Source organism: Phytophthora sojae (genome assembly GCF_000149755.1).
Source record: "Phytophthora sojae unplaced genomic scaffold PHYSOscaffold_3, whole genome shotgun sequence".
Lineage (NCBI taxonomy): Eukaryota > Oomycota > Peronosporomycetes > Peronosporales > Peronosporaceae > Phytophthora > Phytophthora sojae.
Genome location: NW_009258117.1, coordinates 6,450,137 through 6,467,605, shown reverse-complemented (window position 1 = coordinate 6,467,605; position 17,469 = coordinate 6,450,137). Strand labels below are relative to the sequence as shown.

The 17,469-nt window shown below is 56.3% G+C and overlaps 9 protein-coding genes across 9 annotated transcripts; 4 read left to right on the top strand and 5 right to left on the bottom strand.

Annotated features, from left to right (window-relative positions):
- Positions 1–44: 44 nt before the first annotated feature.
- On the top strand, positions 45–1,910 carry PHYSODRAFT_285587 (hypothetical protein; the record flags this gene model as incomplete). Its single annotated transcript, XM_009525752.1, has 1 exon — positions 45–1,910. A coding segment is annotated over exon 1 (620 nt), but the record flags the coding sequence as incomplete, so codon positions are not given.
- Positions 1,911–2,010: 100 nt separating this feature from the next.
- On the bottom strand, positions 2,011–2,925 carry PHYSODRAFT_495040 (hypothetical protein; the record flags this gene model as incomplete). The annotated part of the gene is made up of 2 exons (XM_009525751.1): positions 2,011–2,679; positions 2,773–2,925. The coding sequence occupies 2 exons, from the start codon at positions 2,923–2,925 to the stop codon at positions 2,011–2,013; spliced, it is 822 nt and encodes a 273-aa protein (XP_009524046.1).
- A 1,064-nt stretch (positions 2,926–3,989) lies between these two features.
- Positions 3,990–4,292, bottom strand: PHYSODRAFT_459889 (hypothetical protein; the record flags this gene model as incomplete). Its single annotated transcript, XM_009525750.1, has 1 exon — positions 3,990–4,292. A coding segment is annotated over one exon (303 nt), but the record flags the coding sequence as incomplete, so codon positions are not given.
- Positions 4,293–4,620: 328 nt separating this feature from the next.
- On the bottom strand, positions 4,621–5,049 carry PHYSODRAFT_492131 (hypothetical protein; the record flags this gene model as incomplete). Its single annotated transcript, XM_009525749.1, has 1 exon — positions 4,621–5,049. The coding sequence occupies one exon, from the start codon at positions 5,047–5,049 to the stop codon at positions 4,621–4,623; it is 429 nt and encodes a 142-aa protein (XP_009524044.1).
- A 3,239-nt stretch (positions 5,050–8,288) lies between these two features.
- Positions 8,289–9,604, top strand: PHYSODRAFT_488998 (hypothetical protein; the record flags this gene model as incomplete). Its single annotated transcript, XM_009525748.1, has 3 exons — positions 8,289–8,344; positions 8,431–9,251; positions 9,285–9,604. The coding sequence occupies 3 exons, from the start codon at positions 8,289–8,291 to the stop codon at positions 9,602–9,604; spliced, it is 1,197 nt and encodes a 398-aa protein (XP_009524043.1).
- An 80-nt stretch (positions 9,605–9,684) lies between these two features.
- On the bottom strand, positions 9,685–11,289 carry PHYSODRAFT_455731 (hypothetical protein; the record flags this gene model as incomplete). The annotated part of the gene is made up of 3 exons (XM_009525747.1): positions 9,685–10,152; positions 10,195–10,668; positions 10,726–11,289. Coding segments are annotated over 3 exons (1,506 nt in total), but the record flags the coding sequence as incomplete, so codon positions are not given.
- An 840-nt stretch (positions 11,290–12,129) lies between these two features.
- Positions 12,130–13,212, bottom strand: PHYSODRAFT_460533 (hypothetical protein; the record flags this gene model as incomplete). The annotated part of the gene is made up of 3 exons (XM_009525746.1): positions 12,130–12,579; positions 12,655–12,759; positions 12,853–13,212. Coding segments are annotated over 3 exons (915 nt in total), but the record flags the coding sequence as incomplete, so codon positions are not given.
- A 2,138-nt stretch (positions 13,213–15,350) lies between these two features.
- PHYSODRAFT_493478 (hypothetical protein) lies at positions 15,351–15,866 on the top strand (the record flags this gene model as incomplete). Its single annotated transcript, XM_009525745.1, has 1 exon — positions 15,351–15,866. One exon carries the CDS (start codon positions 15,351–15,353, stop codon positions 15,864–15,866), a length of 516 nt encoding a protein of 171 aa, XP_009524040.1.
- Positions 15,867–16,460: 594 nt separating this feature from the next.
- Positions 16,461–16,784, top strand: PHYSODRAFT_489553 (hypothetical protein; the record flags this gene model as incomplete). Its single annotated transcript, XM_009525744.1, has 1 exon — positions 16,461–16,784. A coding segment is annotated over one exon (324 nt), but the record flags the coding sequence as incomplete, so codon positions are not given.
- Positions 16,785–17,469: the final 685 nt, after the last annotated feature.

Sequence of the window (17,469 nt, the reverse complement as noted above, 5' to 3'; positions counted from 1 at the left end):
CTCCAGCCGCTACGCTGACGATGATCGTGGTGCGTCGGTTCGCGCTAGCTTGACGTGGGAGTACTTGGTGACGCTAATCGATCGCTGTCTATGAGCAGATGACGGTAGCGATGAATCCGAGTCTGAGGAGGAGGTGCGCTCGAAGCGACGAACGGCGTCGTCGAAGCGCAAGGCTGCTGCGAAGAAGAAAGAGGTGCGTTGCATCGGATTCTCTTGTTGTCTGAGTTTGTTACAGCATGGTAATTAACAAATGTTGGGTGCTTACAGGAACCGGAGAGCAAGCCTGCAGCGAAGGCGCCCTCTGCAGAACCGTCACTACTGGATAGCGACTTCTTCGGCACCCCTGCACCAGGTATGCATTGCGCTTCCTCTACCAACACATCGATCTAGACGAGCTAACGATCATTTTTTCCCCTAACTGCTCCCGCAGCGAACACTTTCGACCCGTTTGCGCCGGCTCCTGCCGCCCCCGTGGCGGCGGCCCCACAGACCGCTTCGTTTGCTGCATTTGGCAACGCGGCACCTGCGCCTCAGCAGTCGTTTAACGCTTTTGGTGCAGCCCAGCCGCAGCAACAGCAATCGTCCTTTGACGCATTCGGCAGTGCTGCTGCTCCAGCTCAAGGAAACGCCCAACAGTTTTCTGCTTTCCCCGCCCCGCCGGCGCAGCAGGGTTTCAATGCGTTCGGTCAGCAAGGCAACGCTGCGGCTCCTCCGGCCCCCGCTTTCAACCAGCAGCAGCAGTTCGGTCAGTTCGGCGGAATGCAGGGAGGTATGCAGCAGCAGCCTATGCAAGGTGGCATGAACATGCAGGGCCAAGCTCCGAGTCGGACCACTTCCAACCCTGGTCCCAGTCAGTCCCGAACGAACTCTGGCCCGCAGCCTGAGAAGAAGAGCAACGATGCGTGGGGAGCTGGATCGTCTCTCTTCGATCTCAACAACCTGGCAAGTTCTACTGGCAGCAACAACAGCAACGCAGGACGCCCGGGCCAGCAGCAGCAACAGCAGTCTAATGCAGGCCGCAACAGCTTCAGCGGGTTGGACACCCTCGCTGGTATGCCCAGCAAGCCTGGAATGGGAGGTGCTGGCGGCATGAACTCCATGGGCGGTGGCATGGGTGGAATGAACTACGGAATGGGCCAGCCGGGCATGCAGCAGCAGTCGTACGGCCAAATGCAAATGGGCGCCGGTGGTATGCCCATCATGGGCATGCAGCAGCCTCGCCCGATGATGGGAGGTATGGGCATGCAGCAACCGGGCATGGGAATGCAGCAGCCTGGTATGGGTGGCATGATGAACCAAGGTGGCTTCGGCAACATGGCAGCGATGCAGCAGCAACAACAGCAGCAGCAGCAGGCGTTCAGCTCGTTTGGCAATTTTAGTTGAAGAGAGGAGAGAGGGGACCAACCACTTTGGTTGTTAATTAGCGCTACAGCCTCGACGCATGAAGACAGTGTCCAGCACATGGTGAAAACGAGAGTGACACTACAGTAGACGAAGATACTTCAACTGCGAAGAAGCGTCGGTAGCTCGGCAGAATGGCTGATGTGCATGTGCGAGAACTGAAGCGTGGATAGCTCTCAAGCTTTGTTTGATACCTTTTTCCTTTGCGTCAAGTCGACTTTGTGTCAACTGACTACAGACCAGCAACACCTGCAGGACAATGTAGCCTGCAGCAAGAAACCCCCACAATGATCATTGGCGCTTTGTGTAGAATCCAAAACGCCTCAATTGACATCCTTCCCTCTGCTGGGACACTCGCACTAACACTAACTGCTTCTCCCCTTATGTCTTCCTCAAAGATACGGGGCTCGACCGCAATCTCTGCAGGCCGCGCGAACTACCGCTTCATCGGCGGTGGAATCTTTCTCGCTATGGCTCACCGCTGAGCTCAACAACAGCCAGGAGATAGCAGCATCCACGATACTCATCCCAAATGTTGACCTGCTTGAGCTCAGCTTAGCTCAGCTCAGGTCGTCGAGTATCAAAGTCTGTAAGGAGTTCCTCTCCCCTTCAGGAACACGCCGATAGTCGTCCGTGTTTATTGCCGAACAGCGAGTTCTGCGGTGTCTGCGGCTGGGTCGTGCCGCCGTCCTCCATCTCCTGGTCCTGCTCGCGCCTCTGCCTGGCTGCAAATTTCTGGAACAGGTCTCCACCGGCACTGCTGCTGCGGGACAGTTTGCCGCTGGCGGTGGCCAAGAGGTTGATCTGACTGGACGTTTTCTTCAAGCTCACGCGGGGGGCGTCGTCCTCTCCGTCTCCTGCGGCGTCCACATGGACAGATTTGCGTTTCCTCAGTCCTTCCGGATACTTGTTGAGGACACTGAAGGACGGCATGACTCTCAAGTGGCCAGGTATGGAAAGTCTCGCCTGCGGGCTCTTGCGTCCTCGAGGGGGCGAGTGGACGGCATTGTCCTCCTCCACGTCCTCCATGGGGGTGATCTCCACCTCGTCCACGCTCATCATGGCGTCCAGACCTGCGTCGTGCCTCTCCTCCTCCTCGTCGTCTCTCCCTCCTCCTCCTCTCCTTGTCTTAGCCACCTGCTGCTTGAGCCAGAGCTGCTTGCGCAGCACGTCGCGCGGCTGCGGGGACGACGGCGGCGTGCTTGGGCGCTCGGGCGGCAGCAGCGGGAACACCTTGAAGTGCTCGTGGGCGGCCCCGCTGCTGCGTCTGCGTCTCAGCTCGCGCTCCTCTTCCTCCTCTCGTTCCTCTTCGTCTATGGCGGCCTGGGCGGCGCCTGGCGCGGCGTCGAACTGGCGGCGGTGGCGCCCCACGGCGATGCGCGTGAGCTTCTCGCGCAGCAGGACCATGTCCTCGTGGTCGCTCACCAGCGAGTTGCGCCGCAGCTTGGAGCTGATGTTCACGGCGGCGTCGGGCGTCAGTGAGCGGCTCTTGGCGCGCAGGATGGGGCTGGACGGAGTCGCCATCATGGCTCGGGAGGCGCGCGGCTGGCTCGGTCGAATGTGCCCAGCAGCCGCAAGAAGCCGTTCGATTCTTCCGCCGAATCAGGCAAGTTGCACTTGGTGGGAATGCACACGATGCGCAACGCGAACGCAACGTTAGGGCAACGGAAGGGAGATATGTTGCGCAACTTGCCGAATTCATGAGCCCAGTTCCCGCTGGGAATCGGTGCATAGAACTCCACTTCAACGTAAAAACGGCAACACATGCGCGATTTCGAGCAACTAAACTATTTAATGAGATTGGAGGTTTATTTCTAAAGTGTGGACTGTTCCCTGTTCCAGAAATACATACTTACTCACTTTTGCATAGCAATAATTACAAGAATTGTAGAAAATGCGCGTAGAGGGCCTTTCAAGGCATTAACTGTATCTAGAGAACATGGCTATTTAACGATCTGAAAGAAGCAATGATACAGCACCTATTGTTTGCTATAGCACTGTACAAATTTGCCATTCTATCCGACTGATTTTCGGTGTTGGTTAATATTTTGACACAAGTGACCGATGCGAATTTGATCCAGCTGGTTGAGACCCTCCAATTAAAGCTTATCATCGAGCCAATACTCAAGTACTTGGGTATTTTGCTTTAATCTCTGTATGAGATACGCAGTCAAATATCAAACAGGCGCATCTTAGGAGTCTATGTCGAAAATGTTCATGGGCTAATCCATTTACACTATGATCCCATCGCTCGGGTTCAGATGAATCTGTTGTTGTCCTTGCCAGAGCAGGTTATCAATATATCATGGTTACACCGATGCTTGCGTAGATGTACCGAATTTACTTATAAGTAGTGCATCTATCTACATACTTATGTTTGGACTAAACGCCTCTAATCTCATTAGATTATTTAATTGCTCGTGCGATTTCATACCAAGCTTTTTACACGTGCGAGCACCCTCAGTTTTACTTATCTTTAAAAATAAAAGGTCTTCGAGTGAACTCGTGATAGTTTTATACTGCACTGGCGGGCGACCTGTACTGTAGAAACCCTGATGAAGCTCTTGGTTACGGTGAGTTGAAGGTTACGGTGAGTTGAAGGTGTCGACGTAGCGAGCTCGAATTTTGGTCGGAGCTGCTGGTGGGTGGGGCTTTGTGGGGTTTCGAACGCTCGGGGACAAGTTGACGTGCTTGGACAGGTCGTGTCTCGTGACCGGGTGCGTGGGGGCCGACGCTGCGGGGCTCGGCGGCTCATAGTAATCACCTAGCTGACCTGCCTTCGCGCGTCGAAGCGCTTCTTCAATTTCTGGTGGCGGCGTCAACGGCTCGTACTGCGTCTCGCTCAGCATCAGTCGAGACTGCTCGTACGATGCGAAGTCGTCGGCGTCTTCGCTGTCGCCTTCGTTGTCTTCGGTCAAGGTAGTCGATGTATTGGCGTCGCCGAGTTCATTCTTCTGATCTTGCTCAGGTTTGCCAGAGATTGATTCACCCGGGTGAGAGCCACGGAAGCCAAGAAGCCATTGCTGTAGTTTACGCACAAACGATAGTGAGTTCGCTGATTTGAGGTCGCACCCAAGCATCGAAACAACTTACCGTCCACGAAGCTCTTTTTACTGGAGTGCCACTATTTTCTTGCTTCGGAGGCTGACTTTGATGCTCTGTGGCGTCTTCTGTGTTTGTCGACTGGTCTTCAATTACCTGCTGTGTGAATATCGTTAGTTAGTCAGCGTAGGCAATAGTACGCGTACAGTTAGTTGTACAAAGGTTGCCTACCTGTAGCCTCTGGCGTTCCGCTTCGTCCAGTATTACAAGAGTCCTGCGCATAGGGTGGTCTTCCGGTAAATCGTCAAACTTGTGTCGCATCGGAGAGCGAGTCCTCATATTCCCCAGAGCCGTTAACCCGAACCGGTTGGTAGCCATGGGATCCACTCCGTACTCGAGCAGAATCATGACACACTGGATGCTGCCGTCCCATGCAGCCAGGTGTAGGGCAGAGTCGCCGTTGTCGTTTACAGCTCGGAGGCTGACGGCACTCTGCAAGAGGAACTTGACGCACTCAAAGTTGCCTTGGAAACAGGCGGCGAGGAGCGGCGTGTTTCCCGACTCATCTCGAGCTTCGAGATCCGCAGCGAACTCACTGAGGAGCATCACCGAGTCAATGTCACCCAGCTCGCATCTGCGTGCGTACAACCACAGCAAAGTTATGAGATTCCAGACCATTATCGGAACACATACACGACAGAACGCAGGATCCCTACGCCAGATGGAGAGGCGTGCCCTTCTCGGCGACATCTCGCTGGTTTGGAGATACGCCCCGCAGCAAAACTTCTTGCAGTCTTCGTAAATCATTCTTTCGAACCGCGTCAAAAGCCTGCGGGCCTGACGGATACGCACGCGCAGGCTGGCATCCTGCAAATGACTCGTATGACTTCGGATCATTTGGGTCGCGTGCTTCTGCGGCATGCCCCACGTTCTCAAAGAACCGATTCCAGACAGCACCAACGCGTGACGGAGATATCGGGGGAGTTGAGCTGCTCTTGTGCGTAGGAGATTCGTCTGGGTCATCCAGAAGCGGCGGAGGAGCGTCTAGAATCTCGGGTGTGGTGTCGTACTGATACTGCTCAAAAGAGTGGCGGTAGGGCTCCAAGTGCTCTTGCTGCTGCTGCTGCTGATAATCGCTCGAAGCTCGTTCTCGTGACTGATTCCCGGATGCAATGCTCATAGATCCTTCAGTTTCCAGGAGATGGTAGTTTTCTCCAATGGATTCTTGCACACTTTCCAAATGAGCCAGATCCTCCGAGATCTCATAGAACCCCTGGCTATCACGGCGGCCGAGTCGTGGATCATACTGCTGTTGCTGCTGCTGCTGCTGCTGCTGTCGTTCGCTCCAGGCTGCTTGGAGTTGTCTGCACGACTCGATAACGTTAGCATTCTCTTGTAAGCTGCGGTGGAGCTTCTCCTGCATGCTCTCCTCGTAGCGAGTATGCTCCAAGCGCTCTCTTCCAAGTTTTTCTTGTGCATTACGGGCAATAGATTCCAGTAGTTCGCAACGTGATGATAATGCTCGATGTGACACTCGGCTAGCATCCAACTCGAGTTCTCGTACTGATAGTTGGTTTTGAGTGTCGGCATGTAACGCTTGCTCCTAGACGAAGACATACAAAGAACGAGTTAGGTTTTCTCCACAGTAACCGCTTCAGCAACAGATCGAAACCTTTTTCAAATCTTCGGCACTGGCTGACAGATGCGAGGACATTTCTTCCACCTGAGCTCGGTAGTGTGCTTCTCGACTGTTTGATGCCTGAAGTTCCAATGCATAGTTAGCGTCAGTACATCAAGTCTCACCCACGCTTGTAAAGTTTGCGAATGTTACCTGCAGACTTGCACTGAGGGCTCCAAGTTGTCCTCGCACTTCTTCGACGAGTTGATACACCGTTTGTGACTCCGAGGTTGAGTGATTCGGGAGAATCTGGAAGAGATAAGAGTGCAAGACCGTCAAAGCGTCACGCTCAGCACCACTTCCCTGTCGACGATCACTCGAATAGGTAGCGCTGTAGTAGGGAGTCGTAGCTGGAGCAGGACTCTCACTGCTTTCGATGCCCTGCAGAAGCTGGACGCACTCAACGTGATTCTCCAAAATGCTCAAGATTAGTGGCGTGCGCCCTTGAGAATCTTCGTCCTTTGCGCTTGCACCGTACGCTAGCAGGCTCCGTACAATTCCTAAATATCCTAGCTTCGCAGCAATGTGCAAGGACGTCTCGCCCTCGTTATTCTTCTGGCTCAGTAAGGACTGATCGCTGCTGCGTAAAACAAACATCACCAGGCCTTCGTTTCCAGCGAGAACTGACACGTGAAGCGCCGTGTTTCCACTGCTGTCATGCGCTGATAGTGACGCATTTGAGTCGACCAAAAGCTTAGCGATGCCTTCGCTCTCTGCTCGACAAGCCAAAATGAGCGGCGTAGCGTCGTCACGAATAGCTCTGGCGTCCAACTTGGCTCCGTAGTAAACTAGCAACGACGCAGCTTGCTCGTTCCCCATCTTGCACGCAACATGCAGAGGCGTGAGGCCGTCGGCATTAACAACTTGGAGGTCCAAACCTGAGTGCAGCATGATGCTCAGCTGCCTGGAGTCCGACTCCGATGGCTCTTCAGCTGACACCGCTGCGAACAGCTCTTCGCTAGTATACGACCGAGCTCCTGGAGGGGACGGGATCGTCCACTGCGACTCCTGCGTGCGCTGGTTGTAGTAGTACGTCAGTCCGTCTTCAGTTTCGCACGCTACCCACTCACTTTCGCCTTCTGGTACCGCAGGTCTCGATCGCGCCGTCTGTCTTGGCATTGGCGATGTCGCCGCTTGTTTCGCCTCGGTATTTTGTACCGTGTGAGTGTCTTCATCATCTCTCGAGCCTGGAGGAGACTCGACCACCTGCGTCGACGCCTGTCGCGGAGTTTCTTGAGCGTGCACCATCATGCGTCGAGTCACAGTCGTGTATCGAATCGGAGAGCGTCCGAAGCCGCCATGTTCCTCAACTGACAGCAAACCTTCCGGGCTTCCAGGCGTCCCTAGACTCTCGTCGAACGACCTAGGAGAGAGCGACATTATCGGCGTTGGGTCATCTGCGTCCTCCCGCTTGCGACTCGCGCGGTCCAGTTCGTAGTAGTCACTCTCGGCACCCGACAAGTACTCCAGCAACGCGATGTCATCCTCCGTCTCGTCCCCCTCGTCCTTCCCAGCCACGTGCTCCGCCGGCACAAAGCCACCGCTTCTGTTGCTGGCAGCCTTGGTCTCCGCCTCCATGGACGTCAGCACCGTCACAGGGATCACGGGCTCCTCCTGCTGGTCCGAATGCTCGCTCCCCGTGCTGCTCCTACCCCGTCCAGCCTCGCGCGGCTCCTCCCGACCCATACGCTCTCTGTCCTCCTCTGCAGACCTCTCCACCTCCTCCTTGGGCCGCGTATCGACTCGCAGCTGCTCGCCATCCGCCGCCGACGCCCCGTTCTGGCGCCGGTTGGCAGCAGTCCGCGCTCGTCGGCCGCTGCGTCGCGAGCTCGTCCACTCGCTGCCGTCCTCCCTGGGAGCGTCATGAGACGCGGCATTTTCCTTTCCAGTCATGGTCAAATGGGGGGCTCTGACTGATACGCTATCGATGGCGGTGGTACGCGTCCAGCCAAACTTGTTCGGAATTCACTCCCGGCTTGGATACTGAGCCCAAGGCAACTTCAACACCACCACCGGTCGGCGACGCTTCAAGATCCGTCCTGTGCTGTGGCATATCCATGCTACAAGGCAGGATCGGTCCACTTCAACGCCTTCAACTTCCACATGCTCAGAATAGATGGCTACATTGAGAGCAGGCGTTGTCATCCCCCAAGACACACCCGAGAAGATGGAGCCTCGCAGCAGCGCGTTGACCAGCGCCGGCGCCTCCATGATCATGAATCGGTCCGTAGTTCAGAACAGTCTCCACGCTTGGTATTCTGGTTGAGCTCATGTTGCGGCTCTCTCTCTCTCTCTCTCTCTGACTGCAGATCCAAAATGCCGCAGACGCTGACGCTGGATCACGTGTCGCCAGCCACGCGCTTGCTGGAGAAGCGCCGGCAGATGTTCGAGGTGCAGGAGGCGCTGGACGCCCAGAAGGAGGAGTTCGCGCGCCGCGAGGATGCCTTCCACCGCCGGGAGGAGGGGCTGCGCAAGAAGGACCTGGAGCTGCAGGAGTCGCTCATCAAGTTCAACAAGTTCCTGCAGGAGAACGAGTCCAAGCGCAACCGCGCCGTCAAGCGCGCGAGCGACGAGGTCAAGCAGCGCATGAACAAGGAGCAGGAGGTGGCGAGGCTGCAGACGCAGCTCGCGGCGCTGCAGCGTGAGAGCGACGCACTCGGCGCGCAGGTGCGTCACCACCTCAAGTACACGCGCTACCTCGAGCTGGTGCAGGAGGCCGTGCCCGAGGACTACCCGGAAGTGAGCGACTTGGTGAACCGCTACCACACGCTGCGCGAGACGAACCGCGATCTGAGCCAGAACCAGATCACGCACGAAGAGGAAAGTGAGTCCAAGCGGCTCGAGTTCGCGGCCTTCCAGAAGGAGCGCGCCAACGAGATCCTTACCTTCAACAACCGCATCGCCGCGCTTCAACGAGCCCTTGAGCGGGAGGAGTTGCTGGGCGTCCGACTGCAGCACGAGACCGACGCGAGTCTTCGAGCGACTACACAGAAAACACTGGCGTTAGGTCAGATCATCATGGCGATCGGCAACCTCCTGCAGCGGTGTACCAGCGGCATCCACGGCCAGATTCTCAAGCACGTCGAGGGGAGTTACCACGCCCAGGGCAGCAACCAGTCCGGCAATGACAGTCACGACGGCTCAGGCTCTGGTGGCGGAGGAGTTCCTGCGTCTTCCGCTGCGTCTGCAAATACTGGTGGTGGTAAGACAGCGAGTGGGATCTCCGAGGCGGATGTGATTCACCACGGCCAGCGTGCGATGATCGATCTTGACGTCGTCGCGGCGTACATGATGGACTTCACTGCTATTGTACAAGGTCGAATCGACGCACAACGAGCTCAGAAGAAGGCGGCTGCTGCTGCTGCAGCCGCAGCACAATCAGGAGGAGCCGTAGTTATCTTCACAGCCGGGATAGGAGACGGAAGTCACACGGGGGGGGCAATGTCCTCGATTGGAGGCGGCTCAACTGCTACAATTCGATAAGTAGACAAGAAAACCACAGCAAGATACTTACCATTTGAATAAAATATCACCCACCACCATCACCAAAGGCGCTGGTCTCACTTTCTCTGCTTCTTGCTCTTGACCGTTTTGCTGCCCGTGCGCTGGTTCACGGCTGAACGCAAGCGTTTACTCTTTATCTGCGCGTAGTGCACTTGGTCATCGTAGCTCGTGAAGAACCGATCCAAGCGCGTCTGAATGTGTCGGCTCCCTGAAGTTGCTGCTTTCTTGGCCTTCTCCTCGAGGGGTAGTAGCACGCCATCGCTCTTCTGCTGATCCCATCCGAAGGCATTGGCGCAGTAGTTACGCAGCGCCGACAGGTCCGGAGCACTCCACGAGAATCGAGCCTCGGAGCGGTCCACTTGGGGAGACATGTACGCTTGCACCACCTGCTTGCTTGGGAACTCATCGCCTAGCTCCCACTTCCGTCTCACAGTCGTATGGGATCGCTGGAATCGCTCTCGTGCTGTTTCCACGTCATCCTCTTCACTGTTTCCCTCCGAGTCACCGTCCAGCTCTTCGCCTGTCTTCTTCTTGTTCTTCTTTTTCTTCTTCGATCCAGCAGACGCCACACGCTCAGCCTCCTTAGCGACGTCAAACTCGCGCACCCATTCTTTGAACTCGCGAAGACCCTCGATTCCTGGGTAAGCAGCTGCGATCTCCGTAGCATTCACGATGCCAATACCCCGGACACCGTCCGTGTAGTCACTGCCCAGAAGGAGCGCCAACGCAATGATCTGCTCACGCGAAAAACCCAGCTCTCGCTCAATGTCACGCGCCGAGAAGGCCTCGACAAACTTCTGGTGGTGGAAAATGTTCTTGTAGACACGCTGGCCGCCGAACGGGAAGATATCGCTATCATCTGTAATAACACCGTCCACAAGCCCCAATTGCTCCAACGCCGCACATTGCGCCTCGGCTTCCATGGGGCTCACGAGGAACGGGACCCCGAACAAACGCAGCAAGGCCATCACTTCAGCCACCATATCGTCAGTGATCCCTTCCGTGTCGCGTAGCTGCCGACTACGAAGCTTCTTCAGTTCGAGCTGCTCCTTCTGCAGTGCCGCCGTATCCACCACCTCCTGGAGTGCAGCGTCCGCCACAGTATCTCCTATCGGACTGGGACGAGGAGATTCACTCGGCTGCGAGTACTGGAGATAACGCACGCGCGAGCCCGCAGGCTTCTCTTCCAGCTCCTCTTGCTCACTTGCGATCGAAGCTGCGAGAGCGGCTTGCAGCTGCTCATGGCTTTCTTCTTCTTCAGTGAGAGTCGTACCGCCACTTGACTGCTCTTCTTCATCTTCAATAACAACCACTTCAGCATGGCTGATGCTTGGCGACGAAGGCTTGGGTTCGACTTCTTCTTCGTCTGGAATCTCGACTGGCGCTTCAGCAGTACCTTTGCCAGGAGGAGTGTGAGTTGTTACATTTTCTCTCAGTGTTCCACCCGGACTTCCATACGTCCCAATTCTTCCACCATGGAGCTGCGAATGCGCCTGCAATGCCCTGCGTACAGCACCGGCTGCCCACTGAGTAAGATTGGAAGCAGTTGCCATTGCAGACTGCAGCGCCTCATCTTTGAGTAGATCCAGATCTTCGTGAGCCTTCGCATCTTCCATCTCGTTTTTGAGCGTCAGGAACAACTCGTCCGTGCCTTCCTCGTCCTCTTGTTGGCCAGCCGCTTCTTCTTCTCCTTCCTCCTCCTCAACCATGAAGCCTCCACCAAAAGACTCTTGGTTTTCCTCCTTTTCGTGGCGCGGGCTTAAATCAACGACAATTGGACCGGTCGAATCGGCAGGAACGTCCTTAGCTGGCACACCTGCAGTAGGAACATCTTCCCAGTCCATTTCTTCATCACTCTCTGCTTTCTCGTCACCAACAACCTTCACACCCGATGGAGTTGTATCCGCAGAGGAATCTACCGTTACCTGACGTGTAGCCTGCTGGCCAATACTTTCAGGATGTGAAGGCACACTTGAAGGCTGTGCTGTTGCTGGTGTCACTACCTCTTCCCAGTCAACATCATCGTCGTCATCGTCATCGTCCTTGGAAAGTGCCGTCTTCCCAGGGACAGAATCAGCAATAGAAGCTGGGAACAACTTCTGAAATTGCTCCATCTCTTTGGGATCGACGTCTTCCAGCTTCAACGAGAAGCTAACTGCACTCACAGAGGGTTGCTTCGCTGCGACTGTGGGAGCAGCTTTATGAGGAGAAGAAGGCTCGTCACTTTGGGGCAATTCCTTCTTGAGTCGAGCGAGGCGGAGCTTCTCAATCGCGAGCATGGGCTCCTGTTTGACTCGAACTTGGTGCCGTGTCACCCACGCCGCAGTTACCTCAGTTGCCGAAGCATCCGGCACGAATCCGGCCTTTCCCGACGAAAACTCAGACAATGGCCGCTTCTCCATCGCCGTGAATGCATCGTGCCCTGAATGACGCTTGCCCTTTGCTTGGTCCAATTCAACAGCCAATCTTCGTTCTACCATGTCATTTCGCTCGACTTCAGCGACTACTTCGTCCACGTCTTGGTCTTCTTCTTCCTTGCGCTGCGCGTCCTTCTGGTAGATGTAGAACCGGTTGCTGTTGGAATCGATCCGATGTCCCTGCCCCAGCCCCGCACCGCCCTGCACCTGCATCTCCTCCTCCCTTTTCTGCCTCTTAGCAGCTTCAATTCGTCGGTTGAGCGCACTCGTCTGCAAGAAGGCGGCAATCTGTGTGTGCGAGTACTTCTCCGGATTGCCCGCCAATGGGATGAACTGGTCCCTCACCTCCTGGCGTCTGTCGCGCAGGATCTTCTGGATCATGTCCTTCTGGAGGTGCGGAGGCAAGGAGAACACCGCGTGGAGGTCGATCTTCGACAGCCGCGACGTGTCCAGATCAATGTCGTCGAGCGTCAGGTCCTCGTCCGCGCTCTCTTCCTGCTCCGCTGCTGCCTCCCAGACCTGCTGCACGCCATCGTTCTCCTCCACCTTAGCCTTCTCTTGTGCCTTCTCTTCTTCCTCCTCCTTCTTCTCCTCTTCAACATCAGCGTCGACCTTCTCTTCCTCCTCCGTCTTCTCCTCGTCCCTCTTCTTGGACGCTTCGGGTAGAGTGAACCCTGGTGCAACTGCCGGGGCTGGTGCACCACCATTCTTCTTCATCTGCAGCACTCACAGTAACAACACACACACATCAGTTTAACTCACTCTACCCCTTCCACTCTACCTAATCATACGCCTGCTCTACGTGCGCACCTCCTGTCGGTGCTGCTTGAGTCGGTTGAGTAGAATGCGCTGCGCCGTGTGGCGCAGGTTGGCGCTCTGCTGCTCCTGGCGCTTGCGGCGTCTGGCCGTGGTGCGCTTCTTGATCTCGGGCGTCTGCCCGTCGAACACGAAGACCGGGCGCACGCCGTAGTAGAGCAGCTTGGCCACGCGGTGCAGCGTGCCCAGCAGGTGCGCGTTGCGGATCATGTTGCCCTCGTCGTCGCGCATGGCCTTGACGAACTGCGTGAGCCAGATGCTCGCGTCCACCGCCAGCACCTGCCCCGCCAGCGACTCGATCTCGATCTGCCGCCCCACGGGGGCCAGCAGCACCCACAGGTTCTGCACGCCCATGCTGCCACAGGTCCGCGGATAATGCTCGAGTGGGGATGGCTTCAAAGTAGCGGGTTTGAAAGGGTGTAGGTGGTGCACATAGTATTGGATAAGTACTTACCAGAGCTGGCAATTTGGGATTAACCATTACACTCCACGACAAAAAGATATGGACACCACCAAAAGTGGCTGTAACTTCGTCAATTTTTATCGTTTTAAGGTGCGGTTTGGACTAGAGTTGCAGAACACGCTGATAAAGATCTGCACGTTGCTAACATGCGCGCATTTGCGCTTCTTCAGGTAGCTCACATACAAATCACTGGTTCTGCCCAGGTGACAAAACTTATGGACAGCTAATCCCCATACAAAATCCTATATTAACCAAAACCCCTTACAAATGATACGACTTGGACTTTGTATGGGGCGACAAAGGAACCCATGATTTCTCCACTCTACCTTAGTACTGAGCCATATATCATCGACCAACAGTTTAGAATGGAGAAGACAATCGTATATCCAAGAGATAGCAGCATACAGAGCTCTGTACAGAGCACGATCTACGTGGGGTTGTAACCATTCCCACACAGGGCATACTGGCCCTGTGTGGGAGAACGCCAGAGGCCCCTGACTTATGATTGAATGACGCTGCCACTGTGTTATCAGTCAAATGAAGCCTTAACCAGCAACGAAGAACGGGGCTAAAGAGATGCATCCGCACCTGTGTCTTAATCTGGATGAAGAGGAATATGGGGGAAAATTGGTGATTTTCAATTGAAATCTGTCAGCCATGAACACAATCAGCAATAATTGCATTCTGTGCGTGCATCCATTGCATATCCATTGCATTTGGCAAAGGCATTCATGAGTTGTGCGTGCGCCTCGGCGCGACAACGAGCACCTTTATCGAGGCTTGCAAAGTCGACGCTAGTGCATTAGCAACGATGCATACGGGTTCGTCGTACATAATAGAAGTGACGATGACGACTAGCCAAGGCGAACCCGTGCATGCGTATCGGGCCTAAAGAAACGGATGCTGCATCAGTGATGCACATCGGAACGAACAACAACATATTAAGTAGTAAGGTAAGCACCTTATATATGCGTTGGGGTGAAGAGGGTGATACATCAGAGTGAGTATGACAGTGGACGCCTACCAGATATACATTAACGGGCTGTCATACCTGCAGCTGATATGCAGCGTCATATACGCGCATAGATCTCGCGGGACGCAGATATCGTCTCGATAAACTGCCCAACCCCTAGATATATGCCGTGTAGCCATCATAAGTTTTGTCTTGTTGTTAGTATACTTTATGCTGACCATCATTCTAACATATGCATCCTTCACTCTACGGGCATATCGATGATCATATATCTTCCGCCAAATCGAAAAGACGCTCAGTTGCGAATTTGCCGCCGGCGGCGCGAAGTCGACAGCAGCCAACACTTCGAAAGGTGAGCGTGGTTGATGGCTTTGTATGCACTTCTCTATAAGAGGACTCACCTCGTGTTTGATTGCAGGGACAATGGTGCGCTTAACCCACTCCGCCGTTCACTGGCGGCGTCGGTGCATCAATGACACGTCCAGCGAGGACGAAGAGAACACGCCGCCGAACATCCAGCCCAGCCACCAGTACGACCGCGACAGCAAGCGCCGCATCAAAGACGCCAGCGAGTCCGCCAGTGCTACGGGCACAGCAACGCCTCCGTGGCTGCCGCCAGAGAGAAGCCGCCCCAAGTCCAAGTTGGCAACGAACCCGCCGCCAAGCCAGGAGTCGACGTCTGCGCCCGTGTCGCCGCCGGTGCTCCTGGAGACGCCGCCGAGATCCCCAGCGGCGCTTCAGCCTCGCCACGAGGGCCGTCGTGCGCGTCGTGAAGCTGCCGCGCCTTACGCTCGCCGGCAGTCGGCGCCTCAGCGCGATGCCCGACCCGTCATCAACCCACGCGGGGCGATGCGAGTCACTGCGGACGGATCGCCTCGGACGCAACTACGGGGGCCGCGGTCACGGGATCGGTTCATTCCAGCGCAGTGGCCGCACCTCGTGATTCAGCTTCGCGAGCAGTTCAACCCGCTCGCGACGGTATTTCCGTCGGTGCCTCACTTTGGGTGGTGCGACTGCCCATCGCCGTGCCGTGTGGACTCCTGCCGCAATTCGCTAATGCATCTCTACTGCAATATCAACTGCTGCCCGTACGGGGGGGGGCTCTGTGGCAACGCGCTGGCCGAGTCGAGCAAGGTGTATCTAGGGAGGAACGTGCGCACGAGGTCGTTGGGCGTGGTCGCTGACGAGGATATCGAAGCGGGCGATGTGCTGGGCCAATACCTCGGCGAGATGGAGCACTTGAGTGTTTCGCGCACGACCCGACCGCGCAATAGCCGCTACCGCTTGGTGATGAGGCAGCGGCCAAAGCGACCGACGTTCCCAGTCTGCGTGGCGATCAACGCCAAGAACATGGGAGGGCTGATGCGCTTCGTAAACCACTCGTGCCAACCGGTGGCGAAGTTCGTGGAAGTGGCCAACGGCCGCCGTACCACCGTGGTCGTGACGTCGACGCAAGACATCCACCGCGGCGAGGAGGTGACAGTCGACTATGGCGACGACTTGTGGTTTGTTTGCCGCTGTGAGCTGGATGGGTGTCGCCACCGCAACATTCAAGACGCCCAAGACCCGTGAGAGGGCCAAAGAGTGAGCAGGACGAGAGAGCAAGCAAGGTGAAGAGAGAGAGACCAGCGAGAAGGGGGAGGGAGCGAAGTGAAGGAGGTGTAGTTGTGTAGGTAAGCGTGTTGTGAACAAATGAATTGCATTGAGATAACCTATTGCTGTGCGGTTGTTGATGGTGGTTGCCGTGAGTGCAAAGTAGCTGCAGGCTAGCAACAAGCAGGGAAGCATGAAATACTGGCGCCAAGGTTCGCGCCAAACGACGGGTTGATGGGCTCATCTTCGTTCGAAGTTTTCACGTACACTGACTTGCTATTTGCGCGCGCAGATTTCGCGCGCGCAGCGTTGAAGTTGTGAGCTACTAGCATCCTTTCAAGATCGATGCGAACTGGTGGTGGCGAAGGCATCGCCCTGGCAAGCTGCCGCCGTGGCGAAGCTGTCGTCGTCTCTCACTTCTGATTTTACCACGTTCCAAGCAGTTCTCTCCCCCCCCAAGCGCGTCTCCGCCGCCTCGCCTCCGCCCACCACTCCCGGTACGCCGCGCCAACACGGTCCAACGTGGCAATGAGCAGCGTGACTGACTTTTTATTGATTCGTCTGTGTGTGTAGATGCCGAAGCACTCTGAAACCACCAACTACTCGACGGCCGATGTCGACCGCCTCCTCACGCTCGTCGAGAAGATGCTGCCGCTCGGCAGGGACGAGTGGGAACGCCTCGCTATGACGTACAACGCCAACAGGCCTCGAGGCTCGCCCGAGCGAGACTTCGAGAGCTTACGGCGTAAGTTCAAGGTGCTTCACAGCACCCGGAAGCCGGCCGGCGTGCAGGAGATTCCCCCGCTCATCAAGAAAGCCATGGAGGTCAAACGTGCCATCGACGACAAGGCCAACGTCGTGGAGATGGACGACGAGGCCGACAACGACCAGCCCGACTTCTGCTTTGAAGTCGACCCGGACGACAGCTTCTACGAGGGCGGCGACGGCGAGGGCGAAGGTTTGGGAGTGCCAACTGCCGCCACTGTGGGCAGGTCCGACTGCGGCGAGTCGCCGGGCTCCGACGAGTCGGCCGAGGACGAGTCGACGGCTTCCAGCCGCTCATCGAGCCGAGGCGCGTTCCAAGACTTGCTCTCGTCGCCGCTGACCACCGATGATCTGGACGAGCTTGCACGCACGCCGCGTCCTACTCCTGTCCGAGCAGCGCCAAGTACACGTCGTGCTGGCCCGGGGGGGCTGCCGCCACCACGTAAGACGCCTGTTACTGCCCCCAGTAGTGGTGCTTCACAGCAGCCATCGACTCTAGGTGCCGCCGCTGCCACCAACCACGATGCCGCCGAAGCGGCCAAGTACCCCAAGCTCCACAAGACGTCGAACCGTCTCGGAGGCGTGGACTTGGCCGGCTTTCGCGACACGGTGGGCGCCAACCGCGCTCATGAAGAAGACAAAGACACGGCGGAAGCTAGCTACGCCAAAGCTAAGCGCACCCGTGCCATGAAGGCAACAACAGCTCTCAAGACAAATCTGGATGGCCTTGAAAACAACGCCAGCAACATGCGAGGAGGCATCCTCGAGACGCTTCTGCTGCTCCGCGAAGAGATCGAGCGGAAGGCTGACGCCCGTC